This window comes from Melopsittacus undulatus, chromosome 6, assembly GCF_012275295.1.
Source record: "Melopsittacus undulatus isolate bMelUnd1 chromosome 6, bMelUnd1.mat.Z, whole genome shotgun sequence".
Taxonomy (NCBI): domain Eukaryota; kingdom Metazoa; phylum Chordata; class Aves; order Psittaciformes; family Psittaculidae; genus Melopsittacus; species Melopsittacus undulatus.
Genome location: NC_047532.1, coordinates 82,544,998 through 82,563,982, shown reverse-complemented (window position 1 = coordinate 82,563,982; position 18,985 = coordinate 82,544,998). Strand labels below are relative to the sequence as shown.

Sequence of the window (18,985 nt, the reverse complement as noted above, 5' to 3'; positions counted from 1 at the left end):
TCTAATTTGGCAAAGTTACTTTCATTTTGCTTGAAACTAAGTCTACATCTCATTAACTTTATTTTTATACCACAAAAAATGCTGCTTGGGATATAAAGCAGCATCATAACTAAATATGCACATGTGATTCTTTAGGACTCTGATAAACAGTAGACTCTGTAAAATAACTTAATGCAACATCATTTAAATACTTAAAAAGTGACAAGATAATTTGCCTAAAGCCAGTAAGTTTCCAAAATCATAGAATCGTTTGGGTTGGAAGGGAACCTGAAAGAACATCTAGCTCCATCCCCAAAAATCATCAACAAAGTGTATAGGAGTGACACAGGAATCAGCTATGAAGTTTTATCCTGTTGCTATTGTTCAGTATAATTCTTTCCATGACGATTCTTGGTTTTATTTTTAATCATTGCCAAGAATCAGATTTTAAACTTTTTATTTACACCAAGAAGTCTGTGTAGGTTCTGCAAATACAGTGTTATTTGTTTTCAGTGTGTTCATTGACACAGTAGAAGATTCCATCCATCTAAAAACAGAACTATAAAACATGAATTCAGCTCAAACATTACATTTTCAATCATTTGTTTCACGTCAGGTTTTCAGCCAAGGAGTGTCCAAGTCAGAAGAGATGCTCCTGGCTGTCACTATTGGCCTTCCCATCTGCCCTTGCATTTAGTCCTTTTACAAAGAAGAGGATGTTTAGAAAACCTCCAAATTCTTTCCCCTGAGAATCCACTAGCTTAAATAGTTCTTTCATTTCCACAGAGAACATCTAGAACTGTGGTGTTTCCTAAGAAGATCTATATAACATTCTCCTCTTTGTTGTATACAGGATCTGCATTGTTTAACTCATACTCCCCCACCCACTCCATGAACTCCATTAAACTTCTTTCCCCCTTTTTAGGCTTTTTCTCTCATTCTTCAATACCAAAGTTAATTTGTTTAGCGTTTCTATTTTGTGACACTTCCCAAACTCCACACACTAAGTCCAAAGAAGAAACTACTGCACTGATGCCAGCTACAAAAAGAGAAAAAAGTTCATTGTAATTCTAAAATGGATTTCTTCTCGCCCTCCTTTCTTTGAAGTTTAAAGGGAGGAATTCTGCTCCTGTCCTGAAAGTTCCTTCTTCTTTGGTTCTGACTCATTCTTTTGGATGGCCCTTATCTAATATTGAACACACCTTGCTCCATGGCATTGTATAATGGAGCTTGGTATCCTACTGTTACGGAGCACAGACCTCAACAGTTGATCTTTTACTGCTGAGTTGCACTACTACTGCTTTTTCCTTCAGGACACACAAGAATTCAGATCTTGCATTTTACGAGGCATCTGCTCTTCCAAAGTGGAAAGTTACTTAACTTGGACACTTCCCTTACTCTGCCATGTAAGACTAGTGCTGCCATTATGCTCAAAAGCTAATGGAGGCACCAACCAAAGGACAAGAGCAGCATTAATGTAAACTCATTTTCCTTAAGAGGCTAAAATGCCTTTACAATCATAAACATGTATCCAAATTGCTTTAAAGACTGACAAAAATTAAATGAGCAGCTTTATCAACTAGTTAGCACCTGATTAAAAATTAGTCTTGAAAACAAGCCAGGCCTTTGTCGAAATATTTTCCTAATGGTTTTGAAGTATATTTTACTATAAATTTTGGATGCACATAGAAAGAAGGGGTAATTGAACTGTTTTATCATTTACTGACAAGACTACAATAGCCTGTATTGTTACCAACTGAAGTATATCAGAGAGAATATATTAAAAAGTAATGAACCTTAAAAGGTTTGTGTTTAACCTAATCCTGCTTTTGGGATATTTTAATTTTTTCAGTTTTTAAATTCATTCAGTCACATATTTTGAGAACAGGTGAATATGAAAAAAAAAGTGTTTGAAATTTCTCTACTGATGTACATAAAAATACATTGTGTTTCAATAATTTATTCTACACTTGTTCCTTCTGAGGGAGCTCAACATTAGGTGGCCTATCTTACTTGCAAAATCCTGTGCTTTGAGAACATTGTTAGACCACTAGGATATGAAAATATTTAACAAGCACCTTTAATACCAATTTACCTTTAGATTATTGTTTTGCTGAATATAAATTTCTCAGCCTTACTACACAGCAAATCTCTCAGAATATAAAATATCAAATATGTCTAAAGAATTCTATGAACCATATGGTTTTATGCAAAATTAAATTTATAATGTAATGAAAGCTTGCAAGTTAAAGGTCATATGGACTCAAAGTTTACATCCAAAGTAAAAGAGACTTAGAGACCTCCAGTCACTCATACTACTTGCTACTACAGCCAACTAACTCATGCCTCTGCGGTGGCAATTTTTAGCAAGCATAAAAACCAGCTGCATTTACATTATCATAACGTAACAATGTAGGAATCTATAATACTGAAAGACTCAGTCCAATGTGTTCATACTGATCCCATTAAATATTTCCTTTATGTTCTCAGTATCACATATGCTCAATTCCCTTGAATCCCTTACAATTATACACACAGATCCACACACACGATAACAGCTTCAAACTCATAATTTGTGGATCATTTTAACAAAAAGAGATTGGGTAAAATAAGAATTATAGTAATTTCCTAATGCTAACAGAAACTTATTTGTCCTTCAGCATTTCCAAATTTACACATATTTAAGAATTAAGTATGATGCAATTCAACTGTTTTTAAGACACAAATAATACTTTCATTGAGCATTGTGTGCTCTAAGTAGGAAAAACAAATCTATTCTGCATATAAGCTACAAGGACAGCAAGGACTTTTATAATGGCTGTGCAGCATTTCCTTTCCTATTTTTACATTAAAAGTCAAAACTTATACTGTAAAACCTAAGTGACTATATTTTGTAAATCCTCCTAATGGACCCCATTATAGGAAACATTAGAAAAAGATAATTACCCAGTTTTGAACACCAAAGTAAAAAGGAATGATTGGAGCATCACCATCAAGTAATACTTTAAGAAACTGCTCCTTTTAATGACATGAATGTTTTTTGTTTCTCTAATACTGTTTAATACAATCTCTCGTGAAATAGTGCTAAAGGCAGCTAAAATTCTTTCTGGAGTTCATATTTACTGTAAATTTGGGATTTTCCCATTATTTTAGTTTACATTTTTTAGTCTATTTCTAGCAAACAAATCATAGAATTATAACAAGTGCTGGATTACTAAAAACTCTACTAGAAAATCTTCACAATTCAAATAGTATACATGGACTTTATTACCTGCATACAACAGGAAGTATCAATACCTTAAAACCTCTAGCAACAGAGAGCGACATAAGGAATTTTCATAAGCAGGACTTAAGTATTTGCCAGTAATTTGCCATTACTGTAGCACATCAGGGTGGTATAATATGGGCTGGACTCTCTTTCTGGTAAAACATGAATAAGTGGCATGATAAAAGTGAACTAATACTGTAAAACTAAGTGTTTTGAAAGATAAATCAGAAGTGTCTCAGAAGTGTCTCTGCAAACAAGCTGTTTCTTGACTCAGCTGGAGGAAGATGTGGGAGAACTTTTCAGGCAAAAGAACACAGGTGAGAATTCATTAGTGAAAAAAGAAAGGAGTGATTTATCTGTAGGGAACTATCACATGGACACCCTTCCCACTTTGCAGATAGGATGTATTCGGTAACATTCTGCCTTTCAAGATTCAAAAAATTCTGGCATCTGTCATCTTTATACCATAAACTTAATTTGTCAATTTTACTGTTTACAACTCTTGAACTAAGATGGATACACTCTTTTTTCGTAGGTGTACATGGGGGAGTATTTTTGCTTTGTCTGATGATAGAAATGTCAAGATACTCAAACAAAGCACAACACTTTGGGCTTTGAGTATCTATTCTTTCTCCAGCTGTATCAGCTGGTGCAGTGACAGACAAACTTTGCCTCACTTATATCTGTAGACCATTAGAGCCACAACAGCACTTCTCCTCCTTAATTAACTCCATTACTCAGTGTTTTAACTTGGGAGCCGGATTGCTGAAGTAGAATAATTTTGCACATAAAAATGCACTGTAAGATGCCACTCTGTGCTGCAGTTAGTAAACAGAAACAAGTTTCAGTTTATAATATTGTGTAACTTGGATAAGATGCAAGTTCGAAATGTTATCATGCAGAAGCACCTCAGAATATAAACACACTGACGTGTGTCCCGTCACTGCCAGAGGGGAGCGAAGAGCTAGAGATCCTGAGGTGCTTTTATTCTGCTGAACTGAGTTATAGCTTTGTTCTATATTACTTCATATAGTTATTAAATACTAATGCACTTCATCTATAATATTTACATGAAAAACATTATTCAATTATGTGGAATGCTCACATTAATGTCAATTAATATGACACATTTGAAACCAAACTATCCTATTCCTTCCCTTTCATCTACTTCATTGCAGGAAGTACATCCATCATATTCTCTCATATACCCATCCGGTTGAGGCAGGGCTCCTCTTCAATCACTACAACCTGTTCCAACACAAGACAGGTCTGTTGGTGGTTGAGTCACACAGGTCAAGGACAAAAACAAAGGGGTGGAGAAGAAAGGCAGTACTCCAGGTCTGATGGAGAGTGAGGGAACAACCTGAGCTCAGGTTTCCAGTGGTTTGTTTAGATCAAGCAGCTGCTGATACAATTAACGTCACACAACATTCAAAGGTCAGGAGTGGAGACTGACAGCTCCTAGCCAGTTTAAAGGTGATATTTTCAGGAGAATGCATAATTTCTGCCATTACTTAAAAGTGGTAGGTTCAGTCAATACCACAAGTTGTAACTTCTATCAGTGGTAACTCACAGGAGACAGTACAATCACTATTCTAAAACTCTGAACAAAGCGGGAGAGATTATAGCTTACAGAGTAAGCCTATCATCCAGGTTTACAAAAGCCAGGCAGTTACAAGTAGCCCAGCAGCAAATTTTGATGACCCTAGAGGTGAACAGATTTTGATTAAGGAGCAGTTTATGATTGGTAAAATAGGTTGCAAGCAGCCATGGCTGTAAAAATTAATGTTTCCCCAGTTATTGATGGTTTTGGCAGTGATATGTATTCACGTTTTGGCCTTTGTGTCATTAAATTCATTAGCTGTGAGGGCTTTCTAAAAGGGATCTATGGGTAATGGAATTAGCAACTATAAATCATACTGAAATACACAGTGTATTTAGCCAGTAGTTTAGTGGAAATATTACAAATATAGACATGTTAAGCCACTTTGTCACCAGTATCTCCCCAGTGGATTATAATCTCCCCTGCCTGCCTCTTACCTGCTTCATCTGTGTTCCTGTTACTTTGCAGCATTTTCAGGAAAAAAGACTGCTTAAGGCTATGCCCTATTATAGACCTAAATAACTTAACACCCTGCAGCATTTGAGCTCATTGCACTGTGATGGCTGAGGTGAAGAATCTTCCATTTTACAGCTTGCCTTCTCAAGCCTTGAGACAGTGACATGAGTCCTACCAGTTGACTGAAATACAGAATCCTGTCCAAATTAAAGCCCAGACATGAAAAAGACCAGTTTGTGGATTCACATTCTGTAAATATAAAATATTATGGGACTTTACAGAAATATGTAATGATCATAAGCCCTAAGTCATGGTTAAACCTCCCAGCTACATCAGGATCCAAACTCAAACCCTGATGAGCATGTTCATGAATGTTCCTGAAATTACCAGAAACAAGATCCCAAGCCTATCTCCTATCTATGTGGATTCAGACCGAGCTAGCACTCTGTTCGCAGTACTGCAGTCTTACTCTAAGTTTACTTCAAGGTGGAAATACATGAACTTTCTGGCTCCAAAGATGAATTGCACTTCAGCCTCTCCCACCGGGATATGTAAAGGCTTTGCCCAGGACACCCGACTCTGCTCTCCAGATTACCATGACAAATCCAGACATCTGGCATGTCTCCTGACATTATTTTACAGAGCATAACTGAAAATACTAGATCCATCTTTACAATGAATACCACATGGAGATGGAGAAGCTTGAAGCTCTTCTGGATCAATCCCTAATTGTCTCTAACCCTGTTTTACTTCTAGAATGAGAGTAATGAGGGCACATCATGAGAGATATAGACTAATTCCTATGTTCATAATACTCTGAAGAACATCTTTATGGATTATACAGAAATTAGGGTCTCCATTTCACTCAGTAAACCTGCATTCCATATGTTTTTATGGACTAACAGTGCTGGGGCTATTGAGGTGGCTTTGCTCTACAGGACTAGAGAAGCAGATGACAGCTTGCTCAAAGTCTGACCTAAACAAAGTTCAGAAGATATCACAGAATCACAGAATCCCAAGGGTTGGAAGGGACCTCGAAAGATCATCCAGTCCAACCCCCTGCAAGAGCAGGGTAACCTAGAGTACATCACACAGGAACTTGTCCAGGCAGGCCTTGAATATCTCCAATGTAGGAGACTCCACAACCCCCCTGGGCAACCTGTTCCAGTGCGCTGTCACTCTCACAGTAAAGAAGTTCTTCCTGATGTTAACGTGGAACCTCCTATGCTCCAGTTTACACCCATTGCCCCTTGTCCTACCACTAGATATCACTGAAAAAAGCCTAGCTCCATCATCCTGACACCCACCCTTTACATATTTGTAAACACTGATGAGGTCACCCCTCAGTCTCCTCCAAGCTGAAGAGCCCCAGCTCCCTCAGCCTCTCCTCATAAGGGAGATGTTCCACTCCCTTCATCATCTTTGTGGCTCTGCGCTGGACTCTTTCAAGCAATTCCCTGTCCTTGAACTGAGGGGCCCAGAACTGGATGCAGTATTCCAGATGTGGCCTTACCAAGGCAGAGTAGAGGGGGAGGAGAACCTCTCTTGCCCTACTAACCACACCTTTCTAATGCATCCTAGGATGCCATTTGCTTTCTTGGTCACAAGGGCACACCACCTACACAGTTCAGCCAGAATTCACCATAAATCACTGGGCTACATCTGATTATAAATCTGTATCTCTCCACTAGCTCTGTAGAAATAATTTCCGCTGTATTCTCTGAGATTTAATTTTAAAGTGATTCTTCTCTGTCTGTGGACTGTATGGGGTAGCAGAGTTGTTACTACACTTTTCTGCTACCTATTCTGGACAGAAAAATTCTGTAGAGAAAAAACTTTGTACAGAAGCATGCTACCAACCAATAAAATGAATGGCTTTTGGTAAAACTGATAGTGCTTTTACATCTGCTTTATTCTTTTTAGGAATATGATCCATTACTCTTCCGGAAGTCAAGAAGAAACTTCATCTTAGTTTTAAACACAGTTGATGAATTGACAAGCAGCAAATGGATGTGCTTTTTACTGGTCAAGAAATATCACTGACAACTGTTTTTTGTTTGTTTTTAAATCCAAGTATGTGTGGCCTCTCCTGTCCTACCCTCCCCTCGGAGTAGTCTGACCTATACAAAGATTTGCAGTACATAAATTAAAGTAGAACAGATTTTTCTCAGCAACCTTACTAGTTCCCTGTTGGTCAGGGTAGAGAGCTCGCAGGAAAACAGACTGTTTCCTTCAACTTCATTTATATTCTACTTTACTAGCTTTAGTTGACAGATTCTTAAAGACGAGTTAAGACAAATTACAGTTTGAAAACATAATTATCGTTTTGAAGTCTTGTTTTAGAAAATAAGTTGATTTTAAAAAATAATTATTTCAAATTATCTTTTAAATAGAGAATTATTGTTTTACTTTTTTAATTAACAAGAATGGTAACTTTATAGTTAGCATCAATTTATTCTTGGTAACACTTAGAAGTATATGGCATTATTTATAAAGGAGGTTGTATGTAATTGTCAGATAGTGTAACAAAGTTATTTGTCACTCACCATCCGATATCACATGGTATCTAAATTACATTATATTAATTAAATGATATACCTCAACATAGAATTAGCCAACTGACTATTTCTGCCTTTATCCCTTGAGGTATTTAACAAGTTCCTCTCCCCATCAACTTAACCCACAAATAAAATAAATACTACAAAAAGATCTATTCCTGCCATTGATGTTTGCTAACATTTTATTCAGGAGTGTTGACACTTCTCCTATACGACTGAACTTGCTGGGAGGAAAGACAATGGTACATGTGTAACTGATGGTAAACAACAAATCGATATTTCTTAAAGAAGAAAAACTCCTGTAGGGAAAGACAAATAACAGCACAGAAACAGCTAATGTAATGCCTGAAAATTAATGTAACAGCCTAGGCACAAGCTTTCAAGTTAGTCCCTCATGGTATTTTCTGAAATACCAATATACTTCTACCACTCCACTAACCTGGGGGCTGTGGTCTGGTTTCTCAGAACTAATTAGGGCTTTAAAATCCACTCTGCATTTTATTATTAGGATCTCAGCACTCTTAAACACCTTTGAATATCTCAGCAAAGCATCTATCAAGTACCAATAGGGACACTTCGGCATAAACCAATTCAGATAGTTACGGTTGGGCGGTAAGGTCTGACAAGCTTCTCCTGCTATTCTAGCTCAACTTGCAAAAGAAATCCAGTGCAATTCAAAATTAACAAAGATTATGTGAGTTTACATCATTAATAGGTTATAAAAGTCCTTTGTGATCGTATCCTCAATTCACCTCCCAGCACATTTCTAAGGTGCATTTCACTCAAGGCTTATGTATATGCAGTTATTTAAACTCATTGTAAATAAGATATGCATTTTTGAATATTACTAGAAATTACATCTATAAAATATCGAATAAAACCTTCAAAACAAATGCATAAAGAAGTATCAAGGGAAACATACTTTTTCATATGAATCTAACCAACAAAGTATTTTAATGAGTGCACATCTATTAAGAGAATTCTCAAGATACTGTAATTATTATTCATTTTCTAGAATTGTTTCACCATGAAGCTTTATGCTACTATGGGGACTGTAATGTTTATTTTTTCTGACGGCTGCGTTGACTATTAAAAAGCAATTTGGCTGACATTTTAAGTCTTTTGTTGCCAGTTTTAATTGGATTGTTCACCAAGCATCAACTCCCCCGTTAACTGCAAAAAATTACAGGCCAACGTCAGTTTATAGTAATGACTCTTTAATGATTTTATCCTGTCAGTAAGCCAGCTTCATATGGATGCATGCATGATTAGTTTCATATCAAGACCTGTAATTAACTAATTGAAACCTAAACTGTGGTGGGTTGACCCTGGCTGGGTGCCAGGTGCCCACCAAAGCTGCTCCATCAGTCCCCTCCTCAGCTGTACAGGGGAGAGAAAACATAACAAAAGGCTTGTGGATCAAGATAAAGACAGGGAAAGATCACTCAGGAATTACTGTCATGGGCAAAACAGACTAGACTAGGGGGAAATTAGTTTAATTTATTACCAATCAAATCAGGCTAAGATAATGAGCAATAAAAACTAGATCTCAGAGACACTTTTCCCACATTCCTTCCTTCTTCCCAGGCTCAACTTCACTTCCAATTTCTTTACCTCCTTCTCCAAAGCAATGCAAGGGAACAGGGTTTGTGGTCAGTTCATCACATTGTGTCTCAGCTGTTCCTTCCTGTTGTCTCAGGACTCTCCCCACAGGAGAAAGTCCTCCATGAACTTCTCCAGTGTAATTCCTTCCCACGGGCTACAGCTCTTCACAAACTGCTCCAGTATGGGTTCCTTCCATGGGGTGCAGCCTTTCAGGAAAATGCTCCAGTGTGGGGTCACAAATCCTACCACAAATCTGTTCCAGCACGGGCTTCCCATGGGGTCAGCCTCCTTTGAGGCATCTCCCTGCTCCAGCATGGGGTCCTCCATGGGCTGCAGGTGGATATGTGCACCAACATGGACCTCCATGGGCTGCTGGGGCACAGCCTGTCTCACTGCGGGCTGACCATGGGTGCAGGGGAATCTCTGCTCCAGAACATGGAGCACCTCCTTCTGCACTGACCTTGGTGTCTACAGAGCTGCTCCTCTCACATGTTCTCACTTCTCTCTCTGGCTGCAGTTGAACAGGGTTTTTTTTCCCCCTTCCTAAATGTGTTATCCCAGAGGCACTACCACTGCTGCTGCTGAGCTCAGCCTTGGACAGTGGTGGGTCCATCTTGGACCCATCCAACATTGGCTCTATCAGACATGGGGGAAGTTTATGACACCTTCTCACAGAAGCTGCCTCTGTAGCCTCCTTGCTACCAAAACCTTGCCATCTACACTAAGCAAAAGAGAATACCAAACAGGAACCCATCCTTAGCAAACACTTCAGGATTTATCAAGCTACTCATTCCAAATGAAAGATAATGAATGCTTTGAGGTCAAACAGTGCAAGAGTTGGTAAGGAAAAAAGTTCTCACACCTTTTGCTATAGAAGAAATTTCCCTTTAGGCAATACAACACTTGAGAGCTCACTGCTGTGAGTCTTTGCTTATCCTTCTTAAAACTGACTCAAATTATTCAGAACGCATTACTAGCTATTTTTGTTTGCTTTCCAGACTAGGTACAGCTGCTTTTGTAATAACAATTATAAGATATAATAATAATTACACCTCAACAGAAACAGTACTTACGATCAAAGAACAAGCCCACTAACTCCTCAGAAATTCAGATTCTTGAAAGAAAACATTATTACTCTTTGTTCAGCTCTGAATCCGATGCCAAACTCCTACATATTTCAGAATTTCAAACAGAGAAAAAAAAACCAACCCTGCTTTTAGAAGATAACCCTTTGGAAGTGTGAAATATCCATGAAAATAAAGCCAGAAACAAATCCATACAAAGCAGGGCCAGCACTTCCAAAGCAGTAAGTACCTACTCATACCACTCAAACTGAGTTCACGAAGCTGCATGGTTTTGGCCATCTGATATGGATGGTAAATTTCTATAGGCAGTTAAACCCTAATTTAAAAAGAACTTGGTATTTCACATGTTTTGATACTTAGAAAGTCCAGGGGGGGCAATAAACCTGACCAAAGGCTTTGACTGTCTTATTAATAAGCACATCCGCAGCACAAAATTTGGGATAGGGTGCCTCTGTAAACTGAGCTGCTATGTTTATGGATTTCCATTATACTCAGACCTCAAAGGTCAAATATCAGACTTCACTGTGTTATACATTCAGTGAGTGTTCAGGCAAATTTCAGCAATTTATAGTAACTTAAAAGAACTTATGTTCATCTGTTTCCAGGCTTGACTTTTATAGACTACAGTCACCTAGTAGAAAATATTAACCTACTAGAAACTCAATAGATTTTCAAGGTTGCTTCATTTTTATGTACAAAAAGCTGTATGTCGCCCAGAATCATTCGTTTTCTTTTTATTGCCAGGATGATGGCTTAAAACCTGTTCTGACCAAACTTCCAAGCAGATGGCTTTATTTGAAAGATTTAGGGGTAAATTTAGAACCCATCTCTTTTCCCAGTTACAACAGCATGATATGGAATTAACTCCATTGATTTCAATTATGTTATTCTGCCTCGGTTTGCAAGAGGTAACTACAGAAGCTAACAGACCAGCAGGCCATAGAGCATATCCATCTTTTATTTATGTTTAGAAACAGAAAATTTGTCACTTCAAAATATCACCTGTAGAACACCACATGAAGTTGTGAATGCTCCATCCCTGATGGTGTTCAAGGCCAGGCTGGACAGAGCCTTGGGGAAAGTGGTTTAGTGTGAGGTGTCCCTGCCCATGGCAGGGGGGTTGGAACTGGATGATCGTAAGGTCCTTTCCAACCCTAACTATTCTATGATTCTATGGTTCTGTTCCAGGAATGGGATTACTGTATTTGTCATTTAGAAAGCAGTGAACCACTGAACCAGACTGGCACAAACTTATTTAGATTTGTAAAGTCCAGCAGAGGTACGTGAATGGATCATACCTCAGTAGATGAAAAGTCACATTGACAAAAGGAGGGTACCTCAAATTGATTGCTGAGATCTAAATTAACTCCAAATACTCAGAAAATGGACCTGGGTGCATCTGAAAATAGCTCAATGAAAAACCTCTTTTCTATGTATAGCTTTAGTAAAAGAATGTAACAACATGGAAAATAAAGCAAATTGGACAGAAAGTAAAAAGTCAGATAGTGTTAAATCACTACACACACATCTCGTAGAGTACTTTGTTCCATTCTTAACACCTTTGGTTTGTTTTTTTTTCCCAGAATAATTTGGTAAAAACAGAAGGGATTTTACAAAACAAGTGACTAGATTCATGATGTGGGAAAGCCACTATGTGAGGAGACACTAAACAGGTAGTGCAGTTTAAAGAGAAGCAAGGTGTAAATGATAGAGAAACAACATAATGAACTCAGTAGGTATGCAATTATTTACACTCACAGTAATAGTACAGTGGATCACTAAATGAAACTGTTGGGAGAGAAAACAGATAAAAGGGAATTCTCTAGATGGTTTACTTTCCATTATATTTTTTTAACAACACATTTAATCTATGAACTTTTTTGCTACAGCCTATCATCGAGATGAGGAGTTTGAAAATATTTTGTGTATAAAGTTTTATATAGATAATTATACATCCATACAGGCAATATACAAAGAAACCTAAATTTATCCAAGTATAAAACCTACACTGAAAAAGCAAGCATTTTTATGTGCATAAGTATATAATACACATATGTATATTTTATACATACACAAAAATCTCCACTGAATTCAAATCCCAGCGGAAAGAATAAAAGTTAGACTGCTATGTGCTCAGTTTATTCACAATGATAAATTTTCATCATCTTGAAGGATTCCATTTCACATATGTCAAAACCACAGCACAGAGCAAAACTGCACTCACTGCATGCTTCCTGCTCTGGCCAGACAACCTCAACCAAATTCCAGCTGCTGGTGGATTTTTATCTATGTGACCAGGTCAGCCCTGGTTTAGTCAGAAGACATTTAGGGCAAACAAGGTGAGTATATCATTTACTCAGACAACTGATGAAACAGGTTTAAGGCAATCCATTCTCATGGCTGAAGAAGAATAATGGAACTGCCTGAAGTCATGTACCACCAATAATGCAAAAGCTAGAGATGAAATACTTCAGTTGCAGACCTTGGACTGAGCTAGGTATTTACACTTAAAAAGCAGTTTGAAACTGAACACATGCAAGGAAACCATGAAACCACTTCTATAGGATTTATTGTCTAGAACAGAATAGCAATTCAAGCTTCCTTCTGATCCTCATCTTGATATTTAAATTCTAATTTTGATGCTTACTTTCAGTCTTTTGAAATACGTGACTCTTGACAAATACTGCAAATCACCTCATACAGGTTTTGTGAACAATACAAATAGGACCACTGTGCTGAAACCTGACTGATGCAATAACCAGGCAACAAAGGATGCTCCGCCAAACTCATCTCACAGTACTGAAAAACAGAATAACCAAGGAAACTGGGGTAGAACAAATAGTTCTGTTCATATACTTGCACTGTGCTTTATATACCTGCCAGCCTTTATTATGAAATATTCAGACTGAATGCAAACAAAGCAGAAGTATCAAAGAGGTGGAGGAAGGAGTTGCTGATAATACATGCTATAGTTACCTTTCACTAAAGAGGATGGACAGATTATGTGAAGATCAGCAGGCAGTTTCAGCTTATGCAATTTCAAAATGACCTTTTAAAAGTAATTATTAGAGCCGGGTTGTAACATTCAGATGAAATTGTACTCTTCAGAATTAAATGCACCTGCAAAGTAGAAACTGTGACAGCAAAATGCATCATCCTCATCAGAAAGGAGAGGGCCACTCAGACACAGCTTTCCTCCTCCTCCTCCTCCAGTCTGTTTTTTACAGTCATACGGTGAAGAAAAAAGCAACACACCACATATCTATCAAAATAAAGCATATCCTATTGTAGAGAAAATACATGGCTGAAAAATGTACGAGTAAACATGTCAATGAATCAGTTCCAACTGAAGAAACAACTAAGTATAAAGATATAATAACTATGACAGCTGTATGGTACTTCATAGCCCAAATTTGGATGAAAATTTTGCCTAATGTAGGAGGGAATATCAGATGGCTACAGAGACACTCCCAGGCTAATTTACAGCCTGTAATGGTCTCCAAAGCCCTAATTCTGTCCTGTTGATTACACAGGAAATAGAAAGAGGGAAGGGAAGGATCTGTCACCAGCTCATTTCTGCAGTGTATGTGCCAGCACCCATACTCTGCACGCTGCTCCCAGAAAGGCTGTGAAGAAAGAACTGGTACCATTGCCTGGGACACCTGCAGAGCTAAAATTCATCTCATGTGAATACACTTGCACTTTGATAGCACAAACAGGATTCTACTGCTATATCCTTTATATTAAAATCACTGCTGCACAATACGTGACAGCATAGCTAATACAAAAACAACTTCTACTTCATGAGACTGCACTATATGACCGGAACTGCAGTTGACATTTATGGTATTGATCAGGCTCCAACATTAATATAAAGTGAAATGTCTTGGGACATTTATCCGTCTACTGATTAGTGATTCATCTCCTTCCAGATGATCTCAGTATGACAGCACTGTGTATGTTTGCATTCTTCTTCATTGGGAAGCATCAGCTTCATTTCACATGCTACAAAGGCAGCATTAAAATTACCATGCTATACATATATAAAACTAAAACACTTCATGTTACTCTCAAAATTACTCTATTGCCCTAAAAAAACCCTCAAACCCCATCGCAACAGCAGCAAACTCCATAAAGCTAGACCCCCCCCCAACATTAGTCAAAGACAAAGCTGTTCCACTATGTTATATTAGTACAGAATCCTTGAATGTCTGCCGATAAAGTGAATAATATTGTACATGGCATCATCGAATATCTAAAATCACCAGGAAGATTTCCAGCACAGATTCTATGAATTATAAGAAAATTCTGTGCTCAGTAATACCACAAATTCCAGGCAGAGGAGGCAGCTGGTATGTGGAGTATACAAAAACCATAAGTGGTACCCTACATGCACCAAAAGAAGGGGCAAACTTGTCACTTCAAGGGCAGACAATGTGCTGAGATGCTCCCTTCCCAAAAGAAGCACAGATGAAATGAAACACTGTCTTATTTTCCTTTCAGAGAAGCCAGGTGAACACAAGGGAACTGCCAGGTGCACTCTCTTGATGGGTATAAGTAACACATTCCTCCTCTCTCAGCCTCTCCTGGTGCTTCCACTAGTGCAATGAAGCTCTTTATTTTCTGTCCCAAGTTCTTACTGTCAAGCAAAACTGAGCAATGAATGGGGATACAGTTCAGCTGAGAGCAGAATTTGATTTAATATTCCTATAACACTTTGAACATAAAAATACACAACAGAAGTGCTAAGACTTCTAAAGCTTGGCAAAATGAATGCAGGGTGACAGCTTCCCTCGACTTGACAGCATTGCTCACCAGACTCCAGTGTACATAAGCATAACCAGGCAATGCAAAGAACACTACACGGTAGCAAACAGAGGAAATGCTCCTCCCTCACAAATCTAGAAAGCCACTCTATGGCTTTCATCTGTGCATGGGAGGCTCAGCTTTATTTGCGCTAACACAGACATAGGACTTGAATCTCAGGCACTCATACCATTCACCTACCAACTACGACATGTCACTTGTAAAATGCAATTGGCACCAGGACTTTAACCTCTGTCAGTCAAATAACAGGAGTGCCTGACCACTGTGCTACAGAGCCCCTTGGTGTCTGCCTCTTTACTCCAATAAATATTTGATTATTTATATGCAGTGAAGTATGTCACAAGAGATTAGGAGAGAGAGAGAAAGATGGAAGACTAATTGTGTACCTGGTGTGAGGGTATCATTTTCAATCCTCTCCCTCACCATTCAACTTTCCAGGCGAGTAGCTTGACAACTGCCTTTCCTCCATGAACCTCTTGCTCTGATAAGGAGTTTCACCTCCAAACAGAGATCTCTTCTTTGGGGAAATGTCACTGGAATTGACATGTTCCCTGAAACGTCTGAGTGGAAAGCACACTTTAAAAGAAACAGGATGCTACATTTTAAAGCTCTACCACAGAGATACAGGCAACACCTTTACGTGAGGGTAAGTCACAGCAGCAGATTCCTCTTTCAATGAGGGTGATGGAAGTCTTAACTTAAAGGAGTTTTTTTCTGACAAGGAATAGGGGCTCTGCTGTGGGGCTGGTGCCTGGGGCAGCATGCCTGTCCATATGGAAATGTCCCCAGTACTCTGGTCATGTATTCCTTTACCTAACAAAGCCAAGGTAAACAAAATGTAGGCTAAATATAGCCAACAGGAGCTTCTTGTTTTCTGCACTAGGAACCAAGTAAATTCTGTGCAACTTCAAGCCTGTTTAAAACAGCGAATAACCAATTTACCAGTTTCTTTTCATATACAAGAGAAAGACTCTGTGGAATCTGAATGTGTCCACACACCAGAGTGTGACAAACTGATTCTACTGCATAGCCCAATATAAGACAAGATAGCTGGTGTTCTGCCTCTTTGTGAAGCAGTACTTCTCACCTCACACTGGAGAGATAAGAGACAGCACGGAAAGCTAAAAGGACAACACTTTATCCCTTTGTTTGAAATTTTTCAATAGACAGCATTTTTAAAGAAAGAAAAATGAAATGGGTTCTATTCAAATGCAGCACCAAAGAAAACGGTGTCTTGTTCAGGCTGGGCACAGTGACCTGCCCTAGCTTGTAGCTGAACAAAGGCATAAAAGAAAATGATAAAGTTCCATTTTGTTATAAAATATTTCATTAGGGAACTAATTAAACAGGCTGGACTCAAATGCAGCATATAAACAATATTGCACATGAAGGAGAGCATTGCTGGGAAGATATTGGTGGATAGCACTAATATAATAAATGATTCTTTTTCTCAACAGTTAGGAACAAAAACCTTTTTTTCCCCATTACCTCATCCTAAGTAGTTTTTCAAATCAAGCCCGTGTTCACATTCACGCTGTCACTGATAATGGATCTTGTGTCAAATAAGAAGAGAGTAAAGGACCTGATAATAAGTGCAATTATAAAACATCAAAAATGGTAGATCAAAGTGGATTTCCTTTATTCCACTGTGTACAGTCACTTCACAGCTTTTCAGTGCTCCTGTCGAGCGGTCCTGACAGGATGTATTAATTTTCTCTATTATCATAGCAACAAGAATGGCACACTTCAGAAAGCAGCTGACAAATGCAGCGACTCATTATTACTCTGACTTACTTTTATTCATTTTGTTTATAAAAACACTTTTTAAATCCCCTTCTCCTGAGATTCACAGGCATGGTGATAGCCATCAAATGGTTGATAACCTTGTGATGAACAAAACTCGGGGACAAACTCTGAAGCTTTCTAAGTGCTACCACTCTTCAGAAAGGAAAGATTCACAGCCTCCAAAAACTTCAATCCTAGTAATGAGTTTGTATTAGAAGAACTTGAAAACTGTACCTAAATATTCCCACTCTAATTCATCTTGGAATAGTATCTATTTTTCTGAATCATTACTAAATTCTGTATAGGAATCCTATAGCATAGATAGGTAATTTAACATACACATTGCATCTGAAAAACATAAAGCTGAGGACTTAAACTAGCTCAGCTTCATTCTTCCTGCCTTGGCCCCATGGGTACCATGACTCAACCCCTGGTGCTGCTGCTCAGGTTTATCACTGCAGCGACAGTTAGAGGCATCTGAAATGAAATGTGCATGGCAAGAAAACAGTTTTACAGCATTTTCCCACAGGAAAAAAATATGGATAGAGGCTTTGAGTTTGTCGCCTCCTCAATAAACTATGCTTACACTTACATTAATGCTTGCAAGAGGGTGTGCTTTCTCGCTGATCACAAAATGCTGCAGTCAGTATTGCTAATATATAGAGGAATACAGACTCAAACACAAAGAAAGCAGAATAAGAATTAAGCAAACTGCATAATATAAACAGCAGTATGCAAAATAAAGTCCTGAAGCAATACACTGCCATATGAAATTGTATATCCCTGTTGAAGTGAGTAAAGGATAACATTTTACACTAAACCCTAAAAACTATTAATTTGACATGCAGAATTTCACAGGATAAATTCTATTCTAAGCATGCATGCTAATATAAAGCATCATGTTCAAAAAGTCCACAATGTTAATTTGAATTTAGAGTATATTTGACCAGTACTGACTTTCACAACTAGGTTGAAAATGTAAATCTAAAATAACTAATTTGATTGACTATGACATGGCTGTATGCAGTTGGATATAAACAGAGGTACTATACCATGCTGCTACCCCACGGAGTAACTATCTTAAATATTGGTATAAAAGCAGATGCAGCAGTTTCGCATCATACCATATGAATACTAAGGCAATGACATGTAGAAGTGATTTACATCTTCATTATTTCTAGACTGCGAGAATCGCTATCACTGGTACTTTGTAGAGTCATTTGCTAACATTTAAGTAAGTTATGATTAATGCAATTTGAGTAAAATGCATATTGGACAGATAGATTATAGCCCTGCTGATACGGTATGTACAATAATTAGCACTGTGACAACAGCTAATTATTTTTAAGCTTAAAACTGAAGGATTTTATCCATAAATATTGTGTCTGCAGTTAATAGATCAGTTCTTTCCATAGCCAAAATAAGGTGACAGAAATTATGCATTAAATAAATGAATAATACCTTATCAATATTTAAACCTAATGGAATGCCAATCACTAACACCACTAGACATTTAAAACACTGCTGCAAAGTATAACTGACAAAATTAGTAGAGAAAGCACCCACATCATCATCCACCCACTGTTCTGTGCAACGCAATGAAACCTATTAAAAGACAATGGAAAACATAAAAACTACCTCCTTAAAATTCAAGAGATCTAAGATATCAGCATGCAACACTGTTTCAGCTATATGGAAAGCCATCTGCCTGCATAAGACCCAGAGTGAAAAAACAGATTCTCAGATGGACTCAAAAAGGAATTACTGCATTGATTTTCATAGTGCTACTCTTAGAACATGTCCAAATCATATGGTCTGC

General features: G+C 38.0%; 1 protein-coding gene across 3 annotated transcripts in view; it reads right to left on the bottom strand.

The window, feature by feature from the left end:
• The window catches only part of TENM1 (teneurin transmembrane protein 1), a 235,949-nt gene that overhangs the window by 154,063 nt on the left and 62,901 nt on the right, over window positions 1-18,985 (bottom strand). Inside the window, exons 3-5 of one of the 3 annotated variants that reach the window (XM_034063828.1) lie at window positions 6,647-6,664; window positions 5,765-5,770; window positions 3,852-3,869 (exon numbers count right to left, since the gene is read on the bottom strand). The exons of the other annotated variants lie outside the window; for them this stretch is intronic. Of the exons in view, the coding sequence (XP_033919719.1) occupies window positions 3,852-3,869; window positions 5,765-5,770; window positions 6,647-6,664 (42 nt within the window). The remainder of the gene's footprint in view (window positions 1-3,851; window positions 3,870-5,764; window positions 5,771-6,646; window positions 6,665-18,985) is intronic. 3 annotated transcript variants of the gene reach the window in all.